We start from the raw sequence: 23,540 nt of genomic DNA on the forward strand, positions 1-23,540 counted from the left end.
GCGTTTCCCACGCTCGGGTTTGCCAGACTGCAGGAGTGAAGTGAAGAGCCTTGTGATCATAGGCATCCCCCCGAGTCGCACAAGGGGGAGCCCCCTACTGCTGTGAGCCCCTCAGACTTTGCTTCTCTCTGAAGTTGCCCTAATCATACCCTTTGCCCAGCTTCCCTCAGGGCCCGACTTTCTCATGTGGCTCTATGGGACCTCCTGGGGCATCCCAGTTTAGCTTCTTGTCCATTTACACAGAACGGGTTGGGAAGTAGTGTTTGCAGTCTGTTCGTTTTGTCCGTGGTGTTGATTTCTGAACAGAAACCCTTAGTATGTGATGTAATAAAATTCATTTATGCACCAGCACGCGTGTATGTAAGTACTTGTAGAGCTTTGACTTTGGGAATTTTAAGGATCCTGCCTGGCCCTCAGTCACACAGATAGTCACCTACGTTTTCTTCTGGTCACTTTCTGGTCCTCCCTTAAGTTTTTATTGAGCGCCAGCCGTGTGGCAGCACCGGTGGAAGGCAGTGGAGAAAGAGTGGTGGCTGAGGAAGGCAAAGGTCCACACCTTCTTCTTTTTTTTTTAATATATTTATCTATTTGAGAGAACGAGAGTGAGCACGAGCAGGTAGAAGGGCAGAGGGAGAGGAGGAAGCAGACTCCCCGCTGAGCAGAGCCCAACGTGGGGCTCCATCCCAGGACCCTGGGATCATGACCTGAGCCGAAGGAAGACACTTAACCAACTGAGCCACCCAGGTGCCCCAAAGGTCCACACCGTCTTAGGGCAATGAGTTGGACGGTATTTGGGCTTGATGTCCTGTGCCCCGCAGGCTCTGGTCCACACAGCATAAAGGGAGGCCGTCTGGGGGCGTGGACGCCGGGGCTGGCTAGGGAGGACAGGCTGTTCCGGGCACACACCGCTGCTCCCACACTCTGTTGTGCCGCCTGTCATCAGGGAGACAGCCAGAACTTCCCTGGGGTCCCGGGGATGGGGAGCAGCGTCCGTTGGGATGGTTGGTGGTGTTGAAATGAGCCATGGGCAGGCAGGAAGAAGCCACAGGGAGGGGACTGTGAGCTCTGGGGCAGCTCTGCCTGGTTCCATTCTCACGTGGGCCACTGGTTTGGCTCTGGGACTCCGGCTGTAATCAGGTCATCTGTCTGTGTGATGGGTCTGACGGTCAGCAACCAGAGAGGAGAGTACAAAGGACCGACTCAGGGGCGCCTGGGTGGCTCAATGGGTTGAGCGTCTGCCTTCAGCTCAGGTCATGATCCTGGGGTCCTGGGATCAAGCCCTGCTTTGTGCTTCCAGCTTAGGGGGGCCTGCTTCTCCCTCTCTCTCTGCCCCTCCCCCTCGCTTGTGTATGCCCTCTCTCTCTCTCTCTCTCTCAAAATAAATAAAATCTTTAAAAAAAAAAAAAGAAGAAGAAACTGGGGGGCTGATGGGTGGGAGACTCAGAGGAGCTGCAGGTTCACTTTCCGAGGCACCTCCCTGGGACCCCCAGAGGTCTCACTCAGTAGCTTCCAGAGCCTCCAGCCTTCCTGTTGCCTCTGGCCATTGTGTTCCACAGAAGGGAGTCGGCCAAGCTAAGCAGTCCCCAAAGTCAGAGAGGCAGGGTGTCCTTGTGAAAGGGGTTCCAGAGTGTTGACACGGAGAGGATAAAGGAGGAACTGGTGCGACCTGTTCGAGCAGTCCCTGGGGCGGGGGCAGCTGTGATTATACTCCTGCTGGGTTGTGCGGTCTCTCTTCGGGTTCCTGATTATGCAGATGTTTCTGCACAAGGATTGCTGCAGCTCTAGCCCCAGACTCCTCCTCGCTGACTGGAAATCCCAGGTGTGTCCCACACTGGATTCTCAGTGCCTGGGGTGGAGGAAAACCAGAGGAATGACTGGGGCCAGACTTAAAGAAAGGGAGAGGAAGGAGCCTGGAGGAGGACAGGCTGCTAGGGGGCTGTAGGCCCCTGGGTGGGGAATTGTGTCGTTGGAGAGAAGCTAGAGTGATTCGGATTCCTGGGAGGACAGCAGAGCTTGGGGGCTGGGAGGAGTGTGCCCCCCATCTCCCACCCCCCCCACCCCCGGGGAAGTGGGGGCAGGAGAGTGGCTTCTGGAGAACTCTAGAAGCGTGGCGGTTCTGCTCTTCCCCAAGCCCAGTCTGCGAAGACTACAGCCCCTGAGGTGCCTGGGCACTGACTGGGATCCTGCTCCCTCCGTCCGGCTCCTACCTGCCACCTGGAGGACAGAGCGGTCCCTTTTCCAGCTTTCCCACTCTCTCTCCCCCACTGCCATGGCCCCAGGCTGAGGAGGCCATTCTTGCACCTTCCTCCAGAGGCTTCACCCTCCTGAACCCCACCAGTCCCCGAACATGGCACCCTTCAGGATGACCATCTGACCCTTGAGATGTCTCACCATCTGACACGCTGCCACCCCAGCTGCACCTGACCTGCCCCCCCCCCCCCAGTCTGAGTCGCTAGTCATTCCCTCGCATCCCATGATCCCTGCTCCATGCCTCCTGACTGTACACCTGAGTTCCGGTGCTGGAACATCTTTTCACCAACACTGTTCTCTTGCTGGAGACCCTTCTCTCTCCTCACCCTTAACCTGGCCAGCTTCCTACTTGTCCTTGAAAATTAAGTTTGGTTGTTGCCTCCAGTATACCTTCCCCAGATCCTCCTCCTCCCTCTGGCTGAGCAGTCCCCGAGGGAGAAGAGGGTGTCCCAGCCCTGCACCCACACATACATGTGTTGAGGTCTCTAGTATCTTGGTATCAGAGGGAGTGAGCCTGAATTTCGAGGGAGTTAGGAACATAGCTAGCTCCACAACTGGCTTTTAAAATGGACATTTTGTGAATAAATCAATTGATAAGGTTTGGAAGAAATCCCATGTATGTTTTAAATTCTACATAAAGTTCTTTGCCATTTGGCCACCTCAGAACAAACTGGTGTTTTAAAAAAACAAGAGAGAAACTTACATTACAAAACTGATAGAAGAGAAATAGCTAACCATATAGGTCCTCACTTTAACATGTGATCCGTTTGTCCCGTATTCGAAAATTTACTCTCCTTGCATTTTAAAAAAACCAGTCATCATCATACCTCAATTTATAAAATGTATTTAAAAAAAAAAAAGAGAACACACCCCACCGCAGAAGACAGACAGGTGACAGACAGGAATAAGAAAAGACACTCAGCATTGCTTGACATTAGGGAAGTGCAAATTAAAATCACAGGGAGATAATTGCTGCATCCTAATGTGGCAAAATACTGAACACATCTGCCTGACGGGACGGAGGGCTAGTGAAGAGTGCGGACCCGCTGGGACCCTCGTACGCTGCAGTGAGGAGTGCAGAATGTCCAGCTGCTTGCGGTACGAGTTTGTCGATTTCTTATAAAATTAGACTTACTGTACAACATTTCCACTCCTGAGTATTTACCCAAGAGAAATGAAGACCTACGTGTGTACAAAGACCTGTCTGTGAATGTTTATGGCTTTTTTTTTTTTTTTTTTTGTAATTGCCCCAAGGTGAAAACAACCCTAGTGTCCTTCAGCAGGTGAAAAGGCAAACGAATGATGGTATATGCATTCAATAGAGTACCTCTTAGCAATGAAAAGGAGTAAACTGTGGACATAGACAGTAACATAGACCATAACGGGATCAGTCTCAAAAGCCAGAGCACATACTGTGCGATCCATGTTCCCTGGACAGCTTGATCAACAGTGTTGGGCCAGAAGAACTCCTTCCAGCTAGACTAAGAATCAAACTGACAGGAGACAGATTAACGGGAGAAAATATAATTTAATTTGTAGATGTGTGGAATCTGCACAGATACGGCGTATTCCAAAGACAGGCAAAACGAGGTACATACGCCATCCTGAACTTGGGAGAAGTGGGTAGGGGTCTGGGACTTCACAGGAAGATGAAAAAGAGTAAATGTTTAGGAAACGTGAATGTTTGCTGGGCCGCTCAGAAACAATGGGACACGGAGGACGTTGATCAGATAGGCCTTGCTGGGTTCCGCCCCGTCCCCCAAGCCTAGTTCAGAGTATAATGTAGTTCTCTATGGTGGCAGCTCTCTTCCTGGAGCCAGTCCTCTATCTAGATTCTTTGTAGGCAGCTGCGGGGGAGGTAAAGAATCAGAATCTGCTAGGGTATGATTGCTTTTTAACTCAAAATAATTTTCATGCCAAAGTGGCCTGTTTGGGGGCGGCCTGCCACTGGCCCCCATGAGGGACACAGATCATCAGCGTTTGTGGGGCTGTGTGGGGCAGAGACTGACTGCAGGGGGTTGCGGGGAACGTGGTGGCAGATGGAAGTGTCTGCCCCTGGATATGGTGATGGTTACCCACAGCACATCCGTACTCACCTCACGGAGCCCTGTGAAGGGTGAGTGTGACGCCTGTAGATTATATTTCAGCTTAGAGAAACAGCTAGCTGTCAGCCGTTCTGCTGTTAAGACGACTGCCGGTGCCTTGTCCAGGGCAGCGGGAAGGCCACACTGCTCTGTCACTGGGCAGTCTGTGGAGGTGAGACAGTGGTGTGTGTCTCTGTGTGTGCGCTAAAGGGAGGGCCGGCCTGCACGCACACGGAGCCTTTTCACCCAGCAAAGCCCAGCGGGGCGGACAATGCTGGAGTGTCTTGAGCACTCCCTTCTCCCCTTGGCCTCAGTGGTCACAGTGGCAGCATTTAAACCTAAACTCATGCTTCTGGAAACATCCTGCCTGTATTCCTTGTTGCTTCTCAGATTTTAAGGGTTTGTCCTTTAAACATGAACGGCACCTAAGGTACGTGCGGAAGGTCATACGGACAGGTGTCTTTTTAGGAGTTAACCTTTCTCTTTTCCCTAAATCTTTTTACAAGGGTTTTGAAAAGCAGAGAAGTGGGCAGGTTTCTGGAGAACCAGCCTATTGTGACCGTGATTACCAGTGTGGAGATTGTTGGTGACAGTGAACTGAAAGTCAGCTCTGGCTCATGGTTTCCTGTTGACTGTTGTATCTCAGTCAAGCTGTGATGAGCTTAGCCCTTCCTGCCGCCAGCTCAGCATCAGGGTTTTGTTTTCTTGGTTACTTGTTTTCATCCTGCTGTAAATTTCAAAGTAACAGCAAGGCCCTATTTTAAGGGAAGTGAGCACACGGAGTCACTTCCAGCTGGTTGTGAAATGCTTGCTTTGGGGGCCCCTGGGTGGCTCAGTTGGTTAAGCCACCGACTTTGATTTCAGCCCAGGTCATGATCTCAGGGTGGTGAGATCGAGCCCCATGTTGTCAGTGTCCATGCTCAGTGGGGTATCTGCTTGAGAGTCTCCCTCTCCCTCTGTACCTCTCCAACGTGTGCTATCTCTCTCAGAAATAAATAAATAAAAATAGGGGGAAAAATGCTTGTTTTTGCCTTGCTAAGAAATGGGCTGCCGAAGGTATAGTGGAGGGGTCTGTGTGTTGGTGAGGAGCAGCAGCCTGGCCATACCCTGGGCCAGGACGACAACTGACAGGGGCTCGCAGGGCTATTCGGCCTGCCTGCCGGAGACCACTGCCGGGGCCACTTCACTTCCAGGGGTCCTTGCTGTTCCCAGGGGAGCAGGGTTCTCTCTGACCTCAGGGACAGCCCTTCCTGAAGGGACCAGAGCCCCTTCTCCCCACTGCCTGTCTCCTTGTGGGGCCCGTGTGTTCTGTCCCTCTGTGAAGTCTTCCCCACCACCCCCTTCATGTGGTTAACTCAGCTCGGGATGGGAGAAACAGGTAGTTTGCAGTGTTCAAAAGTTGGAGTTAGCGGGCTGTGCCGTTGGTCTCTGCAGCCTGCCTGGGGGAGAGTAGACGGTGCCCTTCTCTAGAGAAGTGGGAACTAGTCCTCCCTGTTCTCCAGGAGCTTTCCGACTGAGCCCAAGCAGAGATGAAATAGGAGAGGGATCACCCAGGCAGAGAGCTTTAGAAATGGTAAAACCGATCAAGGTTGTTGAAGATTTTTGAAGACGGGGAAAGAAAAGGTTGAAATAGAACAGATCATTTTCCTGCCACTTTTCCTCCAGTGCTCCAGCACCGGCCTGCGCGGGCTCTCCTGCCTCACCGAGTGCGGAAAGAATGAAACGTATTGAACACTTTTGATTCTCACCCCAAAGTAGCCACTAATGTTTTGTTAATTATTCTTTATGTATTTGATAGATAAGCTAGTTTCTCTTTTCACACGTGAGAGAAAGCAGTCAAAACTCACCATGACTCTTGTCAGAGCAGGTAAACACACTGTCCTCCCTGGAACCATGCGAACCACTGCCCTCCGCGGCAGCCCAGCCCCTGCTGCTGCAGGATCCGGGGAGACATGTCATTCTCCAGGCCTTGCTGTTCTCCTCTTAAGATGGGGACAGTTAGTCCTGCTCGTTAAGGCAGGGCAATATTTGGGGGTGTAAGACACCAGCTGTGATGCCTGGCACGCACTGAGTGCTCCGTAGTGGGAAATAGCATTCTCTAATTGGGAAGTAATAATCTAGCGCGGGACACCATTAACGTGGAAGGCAGGGGTGCCTGGGTGGCTCAGTGGGTTAAAGCCTCTGCCTTCAGCTCAGGTCATGATCCCAGGGTCCTGGGATGGAGCCCAGCAGCAGCAGCGTCCGGCTCTCTGCTCAGCAGGGGGCCTGCTTCCTCCTCTCTCTCTGGCTGCCTCTCTGCCTACTTGTGATCTCTGTCTGTCAAATAAATAAATAAAAATCTTTAAAGTGGAAGGCACCTGAAACCTGTTTACACTGATGGTGATCAAAAGGTCTTTCGCCAATTCTGTAATATTAACTGTAAGATCATTTTAGGGACGCCTGGGTGGCTCAGTTGGTTAAGTGGCTGCCTTTTGCTCAGGTCATGATCCCAGGGTCCTGGGTCCCGCTTTGGGCTCCTTTACGGGGAGCCTGTGTCTCCCTCTGCCTGCTGTTCCCCCTGCTTGTGCGTGCATGTGCTTGCTCGCTCGCTCTCTGGCAAATAAATAATCATTTTAATATGAGTTACTGAATTATTTTTTCTCTTAAGTCTCTCTAGTCAGACCTCACTTATTCTGGGGAGCTGCCCCTGCACCTCAGTTTGCACGAGATGCCTCTGGGCACTCTCAGCCCCTCACTTCCCTCTGTCACAGCCCTTCCTGTGCTCGTCCAGCTCCTTCCCTGACCCACGGGTCAGAGTGTAGACACTGGCCATATGGTTATCAAGAAGCTCCAAATTTTAGTGTTGCTGCTTGTAATAAAAATGGGGAGCTTGTCATCTAACAAGATGCCTTTCGAGTGGGAGAGGGGATGAACACCCAGGAGCCCAGCTAGCATGGAGGCTGTTTGTACAGCCGTGAGGGTCAGGCTGCCTCACTCCCAGGAGGGGCCCCGGCCTCACGGTGTGGTTCTGTCTCCTAGGTCGGGAACTACAAGCGGACCGTGAAGCGGATCGATGATGGCCACCGTCTGTGCAGCGACCTCATGAACTGCCTGCACGAGCGGGCACGTATCGAGAAGGCCTACGCACAGCAGCTCACAGAGTGGGCGCGGCGCTGGAGGCAGCTCGTGGAGAAAGGTAGGGAGGCGGCCACCCGGGATATCTCTGCCCAGGAGCTCTGGGCAGACCTCACCGGATCAGGGCAGGGGTGCGTCTGTAGCTCTAGGGGGCTGTGATCCACATGGGGGAGCGGCACAGGCTGTGTGGGCTTTCTTTCTCTTTCTATGTGGCCCGGGGCCGCTCTGCAGACAGCTCCAGGGTCTCCCGTTGCAGCCCTTGTCACCCGTGGGACATACTACCCTTCCCGGTCTAACTCAAAAGAGTTCCTTCAGGGCCCAGATTTGAGTGAAGTGGCTGTCACATCAGAGGTCTTGCTGTTCCACACTGTGGGCTGCAACACGGAGTGTTATCTGTAAGCCGGACTGTGTAGCCCATCAGGTAAGGCTAGATGCTGACACCCAGCAGGCTTTCTCATTCTGAATCGTGACAGGGATGACTAGAGGTATGTGTGCCGCAGGTTTCGCCCCCACTCCCTCCTTAGCAAAACACTCAGAAGATTCTGGAGCTTAGTAACAGAGTGCTGCTGTGGGTCTGGATTGTGCTCAGAATGCACTTCTCAGTAGTAGACCGGGGGCTTGATGGATTATGGGGTGTTCCGAGACAGAAGTTGGATAATGGGGCTTTCTCAGGGTGTGCTGTGGGCCAGGCCCTTCCACAGTGATGGCTGACCTCGGAAGATGGGGAGCCGTCTGGCTGAACGGTCGTAGAGGGGCAGGGCCCCAGGCAGCTGTAGCTGGGTCTGGACCGACTGCTCATCTTTCCCTGTTTCTGAAACAAGTCATCTGTGGGGCCTACCACGGTGCCTTGGTTCAGAGTAGGTGTCAGGGAGCAAGGTGGCCACACACAGGTGAGGCGTAGCCGGGGGAGGGCCAGCTCCTTCGGTAAACCGTAACTTTTGTTGTTTGATTTCCACCTGTTAGGATCCAGCTGTCAGCTCGGTCCCTTGTGTTTATTCAGAACTTGAGGTTCACAGAACACCCGTGCCCCCTTACCTTGTGGATCCCACCACTGTGTTGCAGACCAAGGCAGGAGAGGGAGCTGCTCATTTTATAGACACAGGGAATTCGAAGTCCAGAAGGGCTCACCTTCCACCGTTATCTCCCCCTCCAGTGGCTCTCTGTGTCATTCTCCAGCTCGAACAGTGACTGTCCCCTGGGGGAGCCTGGAGGGCAGGACCTGGGTCTTCCCATTTTCATCCTCAGATGCTCTCATGGCCTCTTCCTCCCTCTCTCTCTACCCTGCCACCCCACGCCTCAACAAAATGACAGGCTAGATCAGGAGCTTCCTTCCTGAGCACAGTGTTTGCGGTGACCACTGTCTAGAGATTTCCATCTGGCCAGAGCAGGTTCCTGCCTCCAGCTCTCCTTCCTCTCCCCAAGACAGGGCTTCCATTCTGCGGAGGAGACAGTCCCGTCTGACAGGCAGCTCTTGCGCTCTGCTCCGAGCCAGGCTCTGTTTCCCTGGGGGAGTGAATGGGAGAGGAGCCGAGGAGTCCTCCTCGGGGCAGGGAGAGGTGGGCTCTGAGAGCACCTGAGCACCTGAGCGCGGTAAGCTCAGCTCACTTCAGAGGCCCCTCCTTCTCCAGCCAGCCTTGAGGGAAATCAAACTTCCAAGATGCAGAAACTGAAGTTTTTAAAAAGCTTAGTGACTTTAAAAAAAGGACATGTGCATAATTCCCTAATTGTCGTAACAAAAGAATGGTTGAGCAGATCCAGCTTCAGTTCCTTATTCTTTGTTCATCCCAGACTGAAAAAGAACAGCCACTGAGAGCAAACTACCCGAGAGAACCAAAAGGAAACCTCCCAGCCCCCCCACAGCCAGCTGCTGGCCCAGAATCCCGTCCTCCCCGCCGAGAGAGGTTAACGGACAGGATCCCCATGCAGGGCCTGTCTGGGAGCCCTGGTGCCCAGTAACCACCAGCTTCTCTCTTGTGCCAGGGCCCCAGTATGGGACGCTGGAGAAAGCCTGGACAGCGGTCATGTCTGAGGCGGAGAAGGTGAGCGAGCTGCACTTGGAGGTGAAGGCCTCTTTGATGAACGAGGACTTCGAGAAGATCAAGAACTGGCAGAAGGAAGCCTTTCACAAGCAGATGATGGGAGGCTTCAAGGAGACCAAAGAAGCCGAGGACGGCTTTCGGAAGGCACAGAAGCCCTGGGCCAAGAAGCTGAAAGAGGTGCCTCCCTCCTGCAGGCTGCTCCCTGCCGGGCCTGACCCTGTGCTTCATGGCTAGACCCTCTGAGTGCTTTCCACCCAGGATGCTAACAGCGGTAGAGATGAGGCCACCCCTCGGGCCAGTAGCCCATCGTGGCCAGTATTAATCCGAGCTCAACACACGAAAGTGCCTTTGGGCTAGTAAAAAGGGTTAATTTAAAATGTGTCTTTCTTTTATATATGTTTTGCTTTGAAATTTGCAAATAATACCGTTATAGGTTTTTCTAAAAGTAGCAGCCAAAGCCACTGAGTCTCATCTGGCCTTGGCTAGCTGGAGGCTCTCCTCCATGCAGCCCCCGCCCACAAGTGCACCCCTCCCCTCCCCCCCCACCCCACCCCTGCAGCTTGGCCAGCCCCATTCCTCAGGGGCCAACTTGCTGCTTCCTCGTGCCTCCACCCGCTGGCTCTTCTCAGGAGCCGCCCCACCTTCCTCCCCCTCAGAATCTCCCGGAACAGACTCCGTCTTTGGGTTGTCACGACAGGCTTTCCTTCTTTTGTCTGTGTCTTGGCTTTTGCCACGTCTCTTTTCTCTTGCTTCTTGTCCGTGGCCTCATTTGTAACAACTGCCCTCACCCCCCTCATGAGACCATGGCTACAAAACTCATCTTTCCCCTCTAGAATGAGCTCTGTGACTTTGGCTCAAGGAAGGAAGCATGTGTGAAACACAGATACGGCTGCTGTGTGTGCACGTGCGTGCGTGTGCGTGTTCTCCCTGTGTGAGATAGCCGTGGAGCTGGTGGCCTATAACTCTGCGTCCCAGCTCTACCCCTCCCGGTAGCTCCAGAACTTTGGAACGTTCTTCGCATGTGCTGTTCCAGTCGCCAGGCCTGCCCTTCCCGCAGACAGCCACACCTCCTGCACATTCTTGCACATTCTTGGCCGGCTCGCTCCAGCCGCTCCGGAGGCACTTGACCCGCCCCAGCCCAGCACGCCCCCCACCTCTCTTCCCTGTTTCCTCTCCTCCTGGGCGCTCCTCAGCCTCTTGTTCACTCTGCTCTTCAGCTATCTTTGTAGCTGCCTCCCTGGCCAGACAGAGAGCTCCCCGAAAGCCAGCGTCTTCGGCGCTGCGCCCCTAGTGCCTAGAACAGTGCCCGGGCCGAAGCAGGCACTCCGGCCGTGTCTGCGGGATGAGCTCCTCCCTGTAACTCCGTTGTAACTACACGGCACGTGCAGCTGTGCGCCTGCTCCCCACCTCCTCTGGGGGGGCCAGCAGAGTCTGAAACCCCTGGTCGGGATTTTGAACTCGCAGACACATGGCACTCAGGAGCTCTTTCTCGCTGTAGGTAGAAGCAGCAAAGAAGGCCTACCACGCGGCGTGCAAAGAGGAGAAGTTGGCCACATCACGAGAAACCAACAGCAAAGCAGACCCGTCCCTCAACCCCGAGCAGCTTAAGAAGTTGCAAGACAAAGTAGAAAAGTGCAAGCAAGACGTTCTGAAGGTAAATGGGCGCGTCTTTCTCCGGGTCGAGTGCACATGCCTCGCCTGGCCGCCTCTCTGGCCACGGTGAGCCTCCGTGGCCGCTTGATGGGTGGAGAGGTGGCTCGCCAGTAAGACCTGCTCATCCCCTCGCCCTCCCGCGGTGAGCACCTCACCTTACCACAGCCCCCTGCGCCCTCCTCAGGCCGGGGGCAGAACCCAGGGCCGGGCAAGCGGCGGAGCGGACGAAGCCTCTGCTCGGGGAGGGTGGCGGGGTGGCCGGGCAGCTGCGGGAGAAGCGGCAGGGAGTGGCCTGTGCAGGACAAGGAGGTGTGGGCTCAGCGGCGAGGAAATGACACGCGAGCTGTCACGGAGGGTCGTGATGACCGAGTCGCCAGCAGGCGAATTCGCCTCCCCGAACCTTGGGAGGCAAGTGAAGTGAGGAGCTTAGGACACTGCTAACGAGAATCCACTGAAAGAAGGTTCCAGAGCCCAGACAGGGCAGAGGTTTGGAGGAGGAGCATAGCTTAGATGGATTGCCCTGGTGGTGAATGGAGGGGGTCCCCTGAAGGGGTGGTGGAGTGCCCAGGAGGCGCAGCACTCTGTGGCCGGGGGAGCTTGGCGGGGCGCGGGGAGCAGGCTTTCCCCAGCAGGTTTCCCCAGCAGCCCCGGCAGTGAAGGCCTCAGAGAGGTGTAGTGGGGAGGCTGTGGGCGCTCAGCCAAGAGACGCGAATGGTCGCCGTGGGCAGCAGGCCCAGTGCAGCCCCCGGATGCCCCTCTGCCCCTTCCGGCCGGCGGGGAGGTTCCGTGCTGCCGTGGATTAGAGGGAGCCCGTGGGAAGGTGGTGGAAGCCGTTGGACTCCGCGGATGCAGGTAGTGATCCTGCCTGGAGGGCCTGAGGCACGGAGTGAAACACTAGACAGAGTCATAGAATTTCCAAGTTCCCAGTGAGTGAGAGCTGACGGGAGCCAGGCCCGGGCCGCCACCTCTCCTGTGCGGGGAGGGGTGCGGGGCTGGGGGCCGCTGCTGCCAGCCTCCCTCCTGCGGCCGTGCTGAGGGAGGAGATGCCACCGGCATTTGGAGACAGGCAGCCAAGCTGCGAAGGGCTGCATCCCGGGACCAGGGTGCGAGGCCGCGAAGGGAAACAGGAGCGCCGAGCGGCTCTGTTCACACCCGCACCGATTCAGGCTCCGGTGGGCACCACCGATCCCAGGGAGTTAGGAGGTGGCATCTCTGTTGCGTGACGGGGGCAACTAAGTCCAGAGAGGCTCGATCTTGGGCCGCCTGGTAGTGTGAGTGGGGGAGGGCCTGTACCCTCTGTCGCCGCTCTGTCGCCAGCACAGTGACGGAGGGTGGTTGTGGGGAAAGTCATCTGCAGAAGAGTTCATCGCTCGAGAAAGCAGCAGAGTCCCTTGAGGCGCAGCCCATTCCCCGAACTGGCTCTGGGCCAGGAGCGTGGGGTTCAGAGCAGCCGGCTGCCTCCGCCGTGGGGCCAGGTGAGGGGCCTGGGCTACGTGCTGCATGGGGAGGGCACCCGGGCTCAAGGCGCAGAAGGCTGGGAGGCTGCTGAGCATCACCTTTGCCAGGTGTCCAGGGCGGTGCCTGGAGGAGAGACGTGGCATCTTTGCTTCCTGGGTGTGGGGGGAGGGACATAGACACGTACCTTTCATGTTTCACGGTCACTCACAACAGAGTCCACCAAATTGATCTGGGCTCCAAGGTCAGACGTAAGGCGCCTGTCAGGATGACCAGGCCACTTTGTAGAGGTTTCCCTCCTGACTTTGTGGTCTGGCCAGCGACCTTGGGGCATGATGGTCCTTGTAGCTGGAGAGCTGGCTGGGACAGGAGGACAACCCCATCCCTCACTCCCCTTCTTTTTTTTTTTTTTTAATTTTATTTTAAAGATTTTATTTATTCATTTGACAGAGATCACAAGTGGGCAGAGAGGCAGGCAGAGAGAGGGAAGCAGGCTCCCCGCTGAGCAGAGAGCCCGATGCGGGGCTTGATCCCAAGGACCCCGGGATCACGACCTGAGCCGAAGGCAGAGGCTTAACCCACTGAGCCACCCAGGCGCCCCCTCACTCCCCTTCTTGACGCAGTTTCTGAAAACCTGCACCGAGTGGTTAGTACGCCCTTCTGTGTCTCTTACTGGTCCGGCGGTGACCGCACCTTGCAGTATCCCTCAGAAAGGAACTTCTCAGGTTCAATGCTAACTGTCCCAGTCCACAGGAGGGCGAAGGCTGCCTTTCATTTCACTCCATGGATGTTTACTAGGAACTTTCTCTGTGCTCTGTGCTAGGAATTCCCCAGTAGTGACGACCCTGCTCTGCATCTGGCTTTGCTAGGGCTCTTTGTGACCCTGGGGAGCATCTTGTTGCCCCTGGGCACCGCGGGGGCTCCGGGGAGGCTGCTGTGTGCCATTGAGGTATCCCAGAGAAGGGGGTGCTCTCTGCCGCTCTGATGGTCCGCCAGGAGCTGGGTGTTCCGGCCATAGCTGCCTGTCCTGAGGTCCCTGAGCTCGGGACCTCACACCAGGCCTCACACGGATAGACCCAGGGCTAGACCCGGGGTGGCTCTGATGGTGATGATGAGTCATCAGAGCAGTGGGTGGCCCTCTGGGAATGTCCAAATTCTGGAAAGGATAACCTTTTCCTGGGGTCACAGAGGACCCAGGCCCAGCCAGGAGGCCCAGAGCAAACCAAGGAACAGCATATAAGGGAGCGCCAGGGAGGGGATCCAGGGAGGGGGTGGAGCCTGGTAGGGAAGTCTCTGCGAAGAGGGGTCTCTGAACATCAGGGGGGGCTTTCCGGGGCAGCAGTCACAGAAGCGTGTCCGGGAGGGGAGCAGCGTAGACAGCAGATTTGGGATCTTGAGAGGGCGGAGCTGCTCCAGATGTGGAGGGGGCTGGGGTCCTGAGACATGACCTTGGTCCTGAAGGCAGGAGGCTCAGCCTGTCCTCAGTAGTCCACACAGTCGTCAGGGCCAGAAAAGCGAGGTTTCTGGGTGGTCCCCCCATTTCTCAGGGTCTCCACAGTGGAAGGGCTTACAGTAATACGGCCCCGGCCCTGCTATCCCTCACTTTGCCCCAGAAGGCCCCTGGGGTCCTACCCTGTTTCCATTCTGGTAACAAACTCTACTCGAGTGCAGTCTCAGACTGAACGGTTGTGTAGGGGGTGCAGCGAGCTAGAGGACAGGGAGACAAGGACTTTTTTGATTGCCTCCCTCACGCAGCTTGGTGCCCTTTGTGGGTCACCTCATTTAAATATCAGAACGCTGTGACGTGAAGTACAACATGGCAGGGTCAGCTCCAGGCCACCACAAGAAAGTGAGTCAAATGAGTGCTTTTGGTTGCCCAGTGCGTGTAAAAGCTATGTTCACGCTATAGTGTAATTTTTAAGTGTCAATTACGTTACATCTAAAAACAATAGATACACCTTCATTAAAAATACTTTATTGCTGGGGCGCCTGGGTGGCTCAGTAGGTTAAGCCTCTGCCTTCGGCTCAGGTCACGATCCCAGGGTCTTGGGATCGAGCCCCGCATCAGGCTCTCTGCTCGGCAGGGAGCCTGTTTCCCCTTCTCTCCCTGCCTGCCTCTCTGCCTACTTGTGATCTCTGTCAAATAAATAAATGAAATCTTTTTTAAAAAATACTTTATTGCTAAAAACTGCTAACTATCATTTGACATCTCAGTGAGTCATAATCACTGATCACAGACCACCATGACAAATGCAATAATAGGGATGCAAACATGAGATACTGAGGGAATTACCAAAATGTGGCCAGAGACATGAGCGAGCAAATGCTGTTGGAGAAATGGCACCGGGAGACGTGCTCCATGCAGGGTCGCCACAGACCTTCAGTCCATAAAACACACGATACTATGGAGAGCCACAAAACGAGGTTTGCCTCCAACTCGTCTTCAGTGGAGGGGAGCGAGGCTCTAAGAAACTCAGGGTCCAGAATGCGCCCCCAGGTCTGCCTGGCACTCAGAGCCCATGATCTTGCCCAGAGGAATCTGCTGAGTCACCGCTGCTGTGGACAAGGTCCGAGGCTCGAGGGAGACCCAGCAGAGCACTTGCCCGGGGAGAGAGGACACGGATGGATGTCGCAGGCACGAATCAGTGGGGCAGTGGTGCCCGAGAGCATGCGCCCTGGGCTTCAGAGTGACCGCCCCTTCCCCAGCATCTGCCTGTTCGGGCCTGGTCCTAGCTGAGAGGCCTGGCAGATGCCAGGAGTGTGGTTTTGCCGTTCAGAAGTGGAGGGGCTGGGACTTGAACTTGAATTTGAAAGTGGAGTCTGCGCTATTTGTGCTTTGGAATCTGTGGAGGCCCGAGAAGCTGTCCCCAAGGGTGAGCTCCGTGGTAGAGGAGGCATCCGAGATGAGCCTGGGAGGCCTGGCCGTGTGGGGTGGCGAGGGTGTCTTCCGGAGTACTTTCCCAGCCCACACTGGGTGGGAGCACCCTTTGGGAGTAGAGGTAGAGCGTGAGTCTTCGGGGCTGGGACCTGAGGAAGTAGATCCTCGGATGCCGGGTCACAGCCCCTCCGCCTGCTTCTGAAGTCACGCAGAGCGTCTGCTTTAGTACTGTCCCCTGATCCGTGGGCCTAGGTGCTGACGGATTCAGCAGCGGCAGGAAGGAGCAGCGGCAGGTGAGGCTGAGGGTACGGAGCCAGGCTCGCTCTGTCTCCGTCAGAGGGAGGCGGGGCGCATGGCAGTGAGCCTCGTCCTGCTGCGCGCGGATTCTCTTGCAGACCAGAGAGAAGTACGAGAAGTCCCTGAAGGAGCTCGGCCAGGGCACGCCGCAGTACATGGAGAACATGGAGCAGGTGTTTGAGCAGTGCCAGCAGTTCGAGGAGAAGCGTCTGCGCTTCTTCCGGGAAGTTCTGCTGGAGGTCCAGAAGCACCTAGACCTGTCAAACGTGGCCAGGTAAGTGTCCATTACCATGAGGTCAGTGGAAAGTTGCGTTTGAGTCAAGGTCAATCACTGCTCTCCAGACTTGGGATGGCAGTGATCTTCTCTCTAGGGGGTCTTGGGTGGCTCAGTCGGTTAAGCGTCTGACTCTTGATTTCAGCTCAGGTCATGATCTCAGGGTCATGAGATCAAGCCCCATGCCGGGCTCCGAGCTCAGTGGGAAGTCCGTCTGGGATTCTCTCTCTCTCCTTCTGACCCCCTACTTCAAATAAATTAATTATTTTTTTTTAAAAAAGCAAAGAGTTCTTCTCCCCAGTGAAGTCCTCCTGCCCAAGGAGAGACCCGGTGTTGAGCCCGTCTGCGGCTGCACGGTCAGCCTGTGCCAGGCAACCCAGCGCTGGGGACAGCTGACTGCTGGCCTGAGCTGGGCGGCCTCAGGCTACGCAGTAAGGTGGGCCATGCACTGCCGGCTCTGTGCACAACACTCGAGGTCCAGGTAGGAAGGGAGGCTGCAGCCTGGACCAGCCACAGCTGGCATATTCGAAATCAAGCCAGGAACATTTCTCTGTCTTTCCTGGGCTGCTGTGCCCTGCCCTCAGGACTGTCTTCCTTTGAAGGCCTTCCAGAGGCCCCTTGTTCTAGAGCAGCTGGCTGCCCAGGACAGCACAGGCCCTCGGGGACTCAGCTCTGGATCGTGACATGGAGGCCGTGATATTTCTTCTGCATTTGCCTTGCCTTTGGTTCCACGATGCCTTCTTTGGGGCAGAGGTCTGGGCTAACGGTCGATGTGGACTTTAGTCATCCATATTGTAGAGCCCTGTAGGAATGACTCACAAGCTAAGGCTTGTCGTTTGTAGGAAATTACATTCCTTTGTCTCCCGCACAATACGTGGAAAGGAACAATTACTGTCCAGGCACTCTGCCGAGAGTTAATTAATGCTTATGCCAGTCTATAAAGTGGGTAACGTTCTTCCCCATCTTACCGATAGGGAAACTGAGGCCAGCTGTGGTGCGTTGACTTGCCTTAGGGCTGCATGGCTGGCTGGGGTGGGGCAGGCTGTGCCCGTTATGTGTGTGCGTGTCTTGTCTGGCCTGTGTGGCCTCCCTGAGTCCTGGAAGCCAGCCTGGGGAGTAGATGGCAGAGTGGTGTCCGAAGGCCGCCCTAACCAAGGCCCCAAACCTGCGGCTTACGGCAGCAGCAGTTCATTCTCAGTTTGGAGGGTGGGAAGTGTGAAATGAGGGTGTTGGCAGGGCCGAGCCCTCTCTGAGGCTCTTGGGGGGATCACTGCAGCTGTCACTCCGTCTGCTGTCAGGTCGTGGCTTGTGGACTTGGCACCCCCACCACGCGGCCATCTTCCTCTGGGTCCTCACCTGCCCTTCCCTCTGTGTGTGTCTGTGCGTCTCCATTTCTCTTTTCTTTTAAAAGGGTGCCCATGGATTAGGGCCCACCCCAACGACCTCATTTTAACCTAATTACTTCTGTAAAGACCCTATTTCCAAATAAAATCACATTCTGAGGTACTGGGGTCAGGACTTTAACGTGTGTATGTGAGGACACACTTCAACTTACACCGGATGGCGCTGTGCGCACTTCACAGAGGAGGAAACGGAGACCCGGGGAGGGAGATGGCTTGCCTGCCATCCAGATGAGAAGCCAACACGAGCCCCGCCGGGCTGCATGCTCCTGTCCTCCGTGGCGCACTTGCTAGGCCGGTGAGCCTGTGTGAGCTGGTGTGAGCTGCCGCTCCGGGTGGCCAGAGCACGGGCAGCCTTCACTTAGAGCTTGTGCACATCTGAGTGTAACCCTTCCAGCTTGTTGAGGGGACGAGGGGGCACTTTCCTGACATTCGATTCCGGACCTGCTGAAATGGAGCCACAGGGGTTGGCGCCCTGTGGCCGAGGCGCCGGCACGCTCTGCGCTAGCTGACACAGGGCGCTGCTCTGGCACCCGGTCGGACGTAGAGCCGGTCTGGGGGCAGCCAGAGCTGTGTCTCCCTCGTGCACTGAGGCCACGGAACCCTCCAGCCGAGCCGGGCAGAGCGTCCCGGCCCGTGCGGTGGAGCTGACTCGTGGGCTGGAACCCGCGCTCCCGCTGTGGCCGGGCTCTGGGCTGGGACGAACAGTGCCATCCCCACCTTCCAAGAGAGTCACGCATCCTCTGTCTGATTCAGCTACAAGAGCATTTACCGCGACCTGGAGCAGAGCATCAAAGCCACCGACGCGGTGGAGGACCTGCGGTGGTTCAGAGCCAACCACGGGCCGGGCATGTCCATGAACTGGCCGCAGTTTGAGGTAAGAGGAAGCTTGCCCGTGACCCCTGGGCCCACAGGATTGAGACATATTTTGTCTTTCTCCTTCCAACTTGGTGTTGGCCTCTGCCCCGTTAATGAGGCAGCCTTTCAGCACAGCTGCTCCGGAATCCAGGTCCGTGTTGGGAGTCCCGAGGGCACCCCCGGAGGGCCTTCGGAGTCTCAGCGAAGGCGCAGTTATGTGCTTTCTCGCTAAGAACTTCGGTGGTCGCTTGTTGGCCGTCTGGCCTTCTCCCCTCAGCTGTGAGCTCCAGGAGCCCCCGGGTTCCCTGCCGCACCCTGCAGGGTGGCTGCGAAGGGGGCTGCCGCCGTGCGCTCCGGGCCTGGTGGGCCTCAGGTCCGGGATGGGGAGCAGGGAGGTGGGGAGAGGGTTATGTGCAGCCTTCTTACCCTCACACAAGGGGCTTTTCCTCGTTTCAGGCAGTGCGTTCTGCTAATTTTGGCTCAGGGTTAACTTCTCTTTTCCTGATTTCATGGATCCGAGCCTTCCAGTATCTTACCGTGCGAAATGAATGGGAGGGCCTGGGACCTCGGGTCTCTTCTAGCCATAGGCCTGGCTCACTGGGCCCCTCTCCCCATCTCACCCCCGCCACGTCCTGCCACCCCATTCTGTGAGGGCCGGGGTTCTGCCCGCTGTGTGGTAAAACAGGGGTCAGGAAAGGCTCGGCCGCTGCCTTCCAGGGATGATGCCTTCCGTGGGGGCCAAGGGACTTCCCTAGCCTTGGTGGCCGCCAGAGCACAGGCTGACTCACGTCTGGTCTCACCTCTTGGCAGCTGTGGGACGCTGAGCAAGTCATCCGTTTGTGTGTGTCAAATGGGGATGACTTCAGCGCCCATCTCCGCGGGCCGCCGGGGGTCTGTGCTGGCCATTGGCCCCATCTTATTCTACAGTTGTGTCTGTCCTCACCCATGTGCCCCTGGCTTCTGGAGCCTCTCGATAGAAAGCTGCTCCGATGGCGGTGTAGGTCCCTGTGGCTGAGCACACCCCCTGCTCTGTCTTTAGGACATCTGCTTCCAACAGGAGGCCGAGAGTGGACTGTGCCCCTTCCACGGAGGCCCCGGGACAAAATAGAGGCCAGGGCCCTCCCAAGTGGAAGTGGCTCTAGAGGGGAAAGCACAGAGCCTACCCCGCCCCTGGCAATGGTGCCCTGGAAGAAGGGAGGGGGTGTGTCTGCACAGAGCAGGATTTCACCCTGCAGGGGTGCATACTGCTCTGGAGGGCCTCCGGAAGCCACCTGAGAAACCATCCCCGCTCCCAGGCCTTTAGTGTTGTCCAGCAGTACCCAGAGTGTGGAGTAGTCTGTCTATGGACTGAACAGCCTGTCTCACTGGGAAGGGCATCCTGGCCAGCCCACCGTGGTGGCCCTTCTCTCGTGGATCCTGCAGGCTGGGAAGCAGCGCCCACATGCGGTCTGTGGTTATGAATCTTAGAGGACTATGCTTGACTTTCTCTAATACGATTATTTGTTTTTATTTTCCAAGCCGCAGGATGAAGTAAGTTCCTATTTTTTGGCTAATGTATAATCCCAAACCTCCTGCAGTGTGTGTCTGGCCTGCATAGGTCTGCGGGTGGTGGGGGGTGGGCGGTCCACAGCCTGGTTCTGACAACGTGGACCAGCGACAGAACCCTGGCCTCCGTGCTGCCCTGCTGTCCCTTGTCCATGCTAACAGCTGGCCCCTCCTTCCCGGGCCAGCCAGGGGCGTGTCACATGGGCTCTGGGGAACCACCCAGGCAGGACAGATTATATTCATATGGTCGCTGAGTCAGCTTAGATGAGAAGATAATAGATAGGGACCAGGGTCTGGAGTCAGGGGCCCAGGTGTGCCACCAACTCTGTGTGGGCAAGTCACCTTTTCTTTCTCGGCCTCAGTTTTCTTGTCTCACAAGTTGGCAGGTTAGACTTGATGTTTCTAAGATGGCTTTAACCTGGGCCAAGCTGTGGACTCAGTCACACCAAGGGTTAATTCAGTTAAGGTTGTTTGGTGGTGGGTGGGGTCGGGAGAGCATTGTTAACCAGGTACCCACACACACCTTCCCCGGAGATGATATCATAGCCTCTTCCTTCTTTAACTCGCTTCCAGTGTTTCTCAGCGCAGTCCATGAAAGCTGTTTACTTGCTGGGCAACTGGCGAGCCTTTGGGGAGGTCAGCGCTTTGCTGTGCTCTGTTAGTCCTGCAGCCTGTGCTGCCAGTGAGGACGCTGATCCCTGGAGACCTGCGTGGTGGGCTAGTTTCCGTGCCCCCCCAAACATGTGACACCCAGACCCTATCGTGTGCGCCCCCCATGGTGCGGTCCCCATGGCGCAGGCTTGCTCAGGCCCTGCAGCCAGCCCTCCTGCCCTGCTGGGAGCCAGAACCAGTGTAGGGAAAGATGGGAGCTAGCGCCTGTCTACTTTGAAAGGCTCAAGGAAAGCTGGTGAGGCCTCTGGCGACCCCTGCTGGCCAGAGGTGACTGGAGGCTTAGCGCCCTGGGGGCCAGGCAGGATGGGCAAATTCCTGGACATCTGAGTGCTGGCTGGTCAGACTCTCCTTCTGGAGACTGGGCCTCTGTAGGCTGGAGTTCGCCCTTGTAGCAGTGAGAAGGGAGTAGCTGGAGGGTACCGGGAACCTGAGGTCGGCTGGGGAACAACCGAGGTCATGGGGCTCCGTTCCACGAGCTGTGCAGGGCAGGCCTCTGGGCATTGGGCTGGTGCATCACACACTAACGTGGCCTCAAACAAATGAACTTCCCCATTACTTTCCCTCGGCGTCCGCTGCCCAGGAGTGGTCCGCAGACCTGAATCGAACTCTCAGCCGGAGAGAGAAGAAGAAGGCTGCTGATGGCGTCACCCTGACGGGCATCAACCAGACAGGAGACCAGGCTTTGCAGAACAAGCCCAGCAGGTAGGCGCTGGGACAGCCTCCATCCCCTAGGATAGGTCCCCCGGGGTCCTCTGTGGGGGCCAGACGCTCCCAGCCTGGGCACCTGGGCAACTCCCCTGTGAGGCCTTGCAGGAACCCCACGGGTATCTTTCCAGATGCTCCTTGGGCATCCAAACTCCACTGGGCAGTGACCCAAGGGCATCTCTGGGGAGAATCATCAGCTCATCTGTTGCTAGAGCTGTAGAAAGATCCAGAGAAACGAACCTTTGTCACAAACATGCTTCGGGCCCCAAGTGAGGGCAGAGGTGATGTCAGATACTGACCATTGTGTGTCCCCAGTGCTGCACACCAGCCACGGAGGTCACGGTCGATGCCGTCCTTTGGGCGCGTTCGGGTATCCTGGCCGGGTTTGTGCTTCCTGGTCCTGTACGCAGGTGCCTGATTTGGGGGTGGGGGGGAGCAGTGCAAGAGATCATTGTCGAGTTTCCCCCCATTTCAAGTCACCTCTTTGATGAGAGCGTGGGTTATTTTATTTCTGACTTAATTGTTTACTGAAACCAAGTTTGGGTGGCAAAGTGGCACTGAGGTCATTGGAACCTCCTGGAAAGTGTGTGCTAGATGAGGCCTGCCCCCGGGCCGCCAAATCCCAGCAGATAGGTGTCACTGTCCTCTGCAGAGCTGAGGCTGCCAACTGCCTCTCCCTGGAAGCCACTCGGGCCCCATGCCACAAGTAATAATACAGTTCACGGTTGCCTTTTCCTAGGAGCGTCAGCACAGGTTCTGGAGGCCTTTCTGGAGTCCTGAGCACTGAAACCCCTTCCTGGGCTCCCTGACCAGACATGGCCAGTTGTCATTCAGCTGCTGTGTCTCCATCTGGGCAGGTGGGCTTGGTGAAGTGACCAGAGCAGTAATCCCTGTCCCGGGGTGAGGCTGGCACCTGTGTGACTGTGAGACACCACCCCAGGGCTCGGGGCGGAGGGTCGAAGAGAGTCTAGGCAGGCCAGGGCTGCTGAACAAATTCGGCTTCCTAGCACCAGGCTCCCCGACCCCGCAACCGAAGGACTCAGGTGCCAGGAGGGGCGGAGGGCCTATTGGTCTTAAACATGCGGCTCAGGCATAGGCGGTAGGCAGGCCTGGGTCCGGTGCCCCTCGCCAGGCCTAAAGCCACGAGGCAGTTGCTGGCCACTTGAGGTCAGTGGTGGCATTTGAGGCGTTTCCCCTCCTTTCCTCTCCCCTTCCCCCCAGCTCTGTGTGAGCCGTCCATGCAGCATTCTTGAGTGCCAGCGGCTCGCAGCCCTGGCTCGGAGGCCCTGCCTTGCAGCTGAATCCATAGTGCGGTGCCAGGTCTCGTAGGGGCCCGTCTTATTTCCTTACCGTCTAGTTCCGCACCTGGCACCTGCGGTCGCTGCATCCTGGCTGTCAGCCCTCAGCCTGGGCCTGGGTCAGACTTCTCTCCGCTCCGTCCCCTCTGGGCCTGGCACACGGTAGGCAGCTGAGACGGTTACAGAGATGGAGCATGGAAGGGGTTTTTCTGTCTTATAAAGGGCTGTTCAGCAGGCTTTGGTGCTGATTTTGGAAGCTCTGGCCCCAGAAGAAGCAGGGAGGAGGCCACTGGAGCCTCTGGAGTCAGAAGGAGGGGAATGCTGTGCTGTGGGGTCTGGAGCGCTCCAGGAGCCTCCCTCCTGCTCTCAGCGGGCACCTGGTCTCTGAGCCCCACAGGTCGGCTACCAGCTCACAGCATCAGGAATGGGGCCAGGTGGGGAGGACTGTGGGGGGAAGCCACAAGCAAGACAGACATCACTAGTGCTCCAGTGGCTCCCTGTCCGCACCCCAGCTCTCCTGTGCAGGTTGGACTGTATCCAGAGGCAAGAGGGGAAATGGACATGTTCTCTCAGACGTTTTAAGTGTTTAACGACCAAGATATCAGTGTTTTCGTTGAAACAGTCTTTCTGCTCAAACTATGTATCCTTTCCTGCAAGGAGCTGATCTGTCCCTTCAGATCCTGGCCCTGTGATCCTGCAGCTGGGAGCACCTAGGACCGGGTTGGGGTGCCGAGCTGGGGTCCCCTGAAAGCTCTCTCTCTCCCTGTAGTGAACTTAGTGTCCCGAGCAATCCCGCACGGTCCGCGCAGTCACTGTCCAGCTACAACCCTTTCGAGGATGAGGACGACACGGGGAGCACCGTCAGTGAGAAGGAGGACATTAAGGCCAAAAAGTTGGTGAACAAACGTTTCCCTCCGGTTTCCACCTCGCTCGCTCTCTGTCTCTCCTCTCTCTCTGTCCAGGCTCTAGCCCCCTTGGCACTCAGAACAATGCATGAGGCCTGCAGGAGGTGGCCCGG

The 23,540-nt window shown here is 56.4% G+C and overlaps 1 protein-coding gene across 9 annotated transcripts in view; it reads left to right on the forward strand.

Annotated features, from left to right (window-relative positions):
- Nucleotides 1–23,540, forward strand: part of PACSIN2 (protein kinase C and casein kinase substrate in neurons 2) — a 130,476-nt gene that overhangs the window by 101,407 nt on the left and 5,529 nt on the right. For 6 of the 9 annotated variants that reach the window (XM_046010531.1, XM_046010530.1, XM_046010536.1 and 3 more), the window contains exons 3-10: nucleotides 7,353–7,509; nucleotides 9,429–9,664; nucleotides 10,986–11,141; nucleotides 15,869–16,044; nucleotides 18,201–18,321; nucleotides 19,827–19,832; nucleotides 21,100–21,221; nucleotides 23,292–23,414. In XM_046010531.1, the coding sequence (XP_045866487.1) occupies nucleotides 7,353–7,509; nucleotides 9,429–9,664; nucleotides 10,986–11,141; nucleotides 15,869–16,044; nucleotides 18,201–18,321; nucleotides 19,827–19,832; nucleotides 21,100–21,221; nucleotides 23,292–23,414 (1,097 nt within the window). The remainder of the gene's footprint in view (nucleotides 1–7,352; nucleotides 7,510–9,428; nucleotides 9,665–10,985; nucleotides 11,142–15,868; nucleotides 16,045–18,200; nucleotides 18,322–19,826; nucleotides 19,833–21,099; nucleotides 21,222–23,291; nucleotides 23,415–23,540) is intronic. The other 3 variants (XM_046010538.1, XM_046010537.1, XM_046010539.1) reach the window with 3 other exon arrangements.

The sequence above is a fragment of the Meles meles genome, chromosome 7, assembly GCF_922984935.1.
Source record: "Meles meles chromosome 7, mMelMel3.1 paternal haplotype, whole genome shotgun sequence".
Lineage (NCBI taxonomy): Eukaryota > Metazoa > Chordata > Mammalia > Carnivora > Mustelidae > Meles > Meles meles.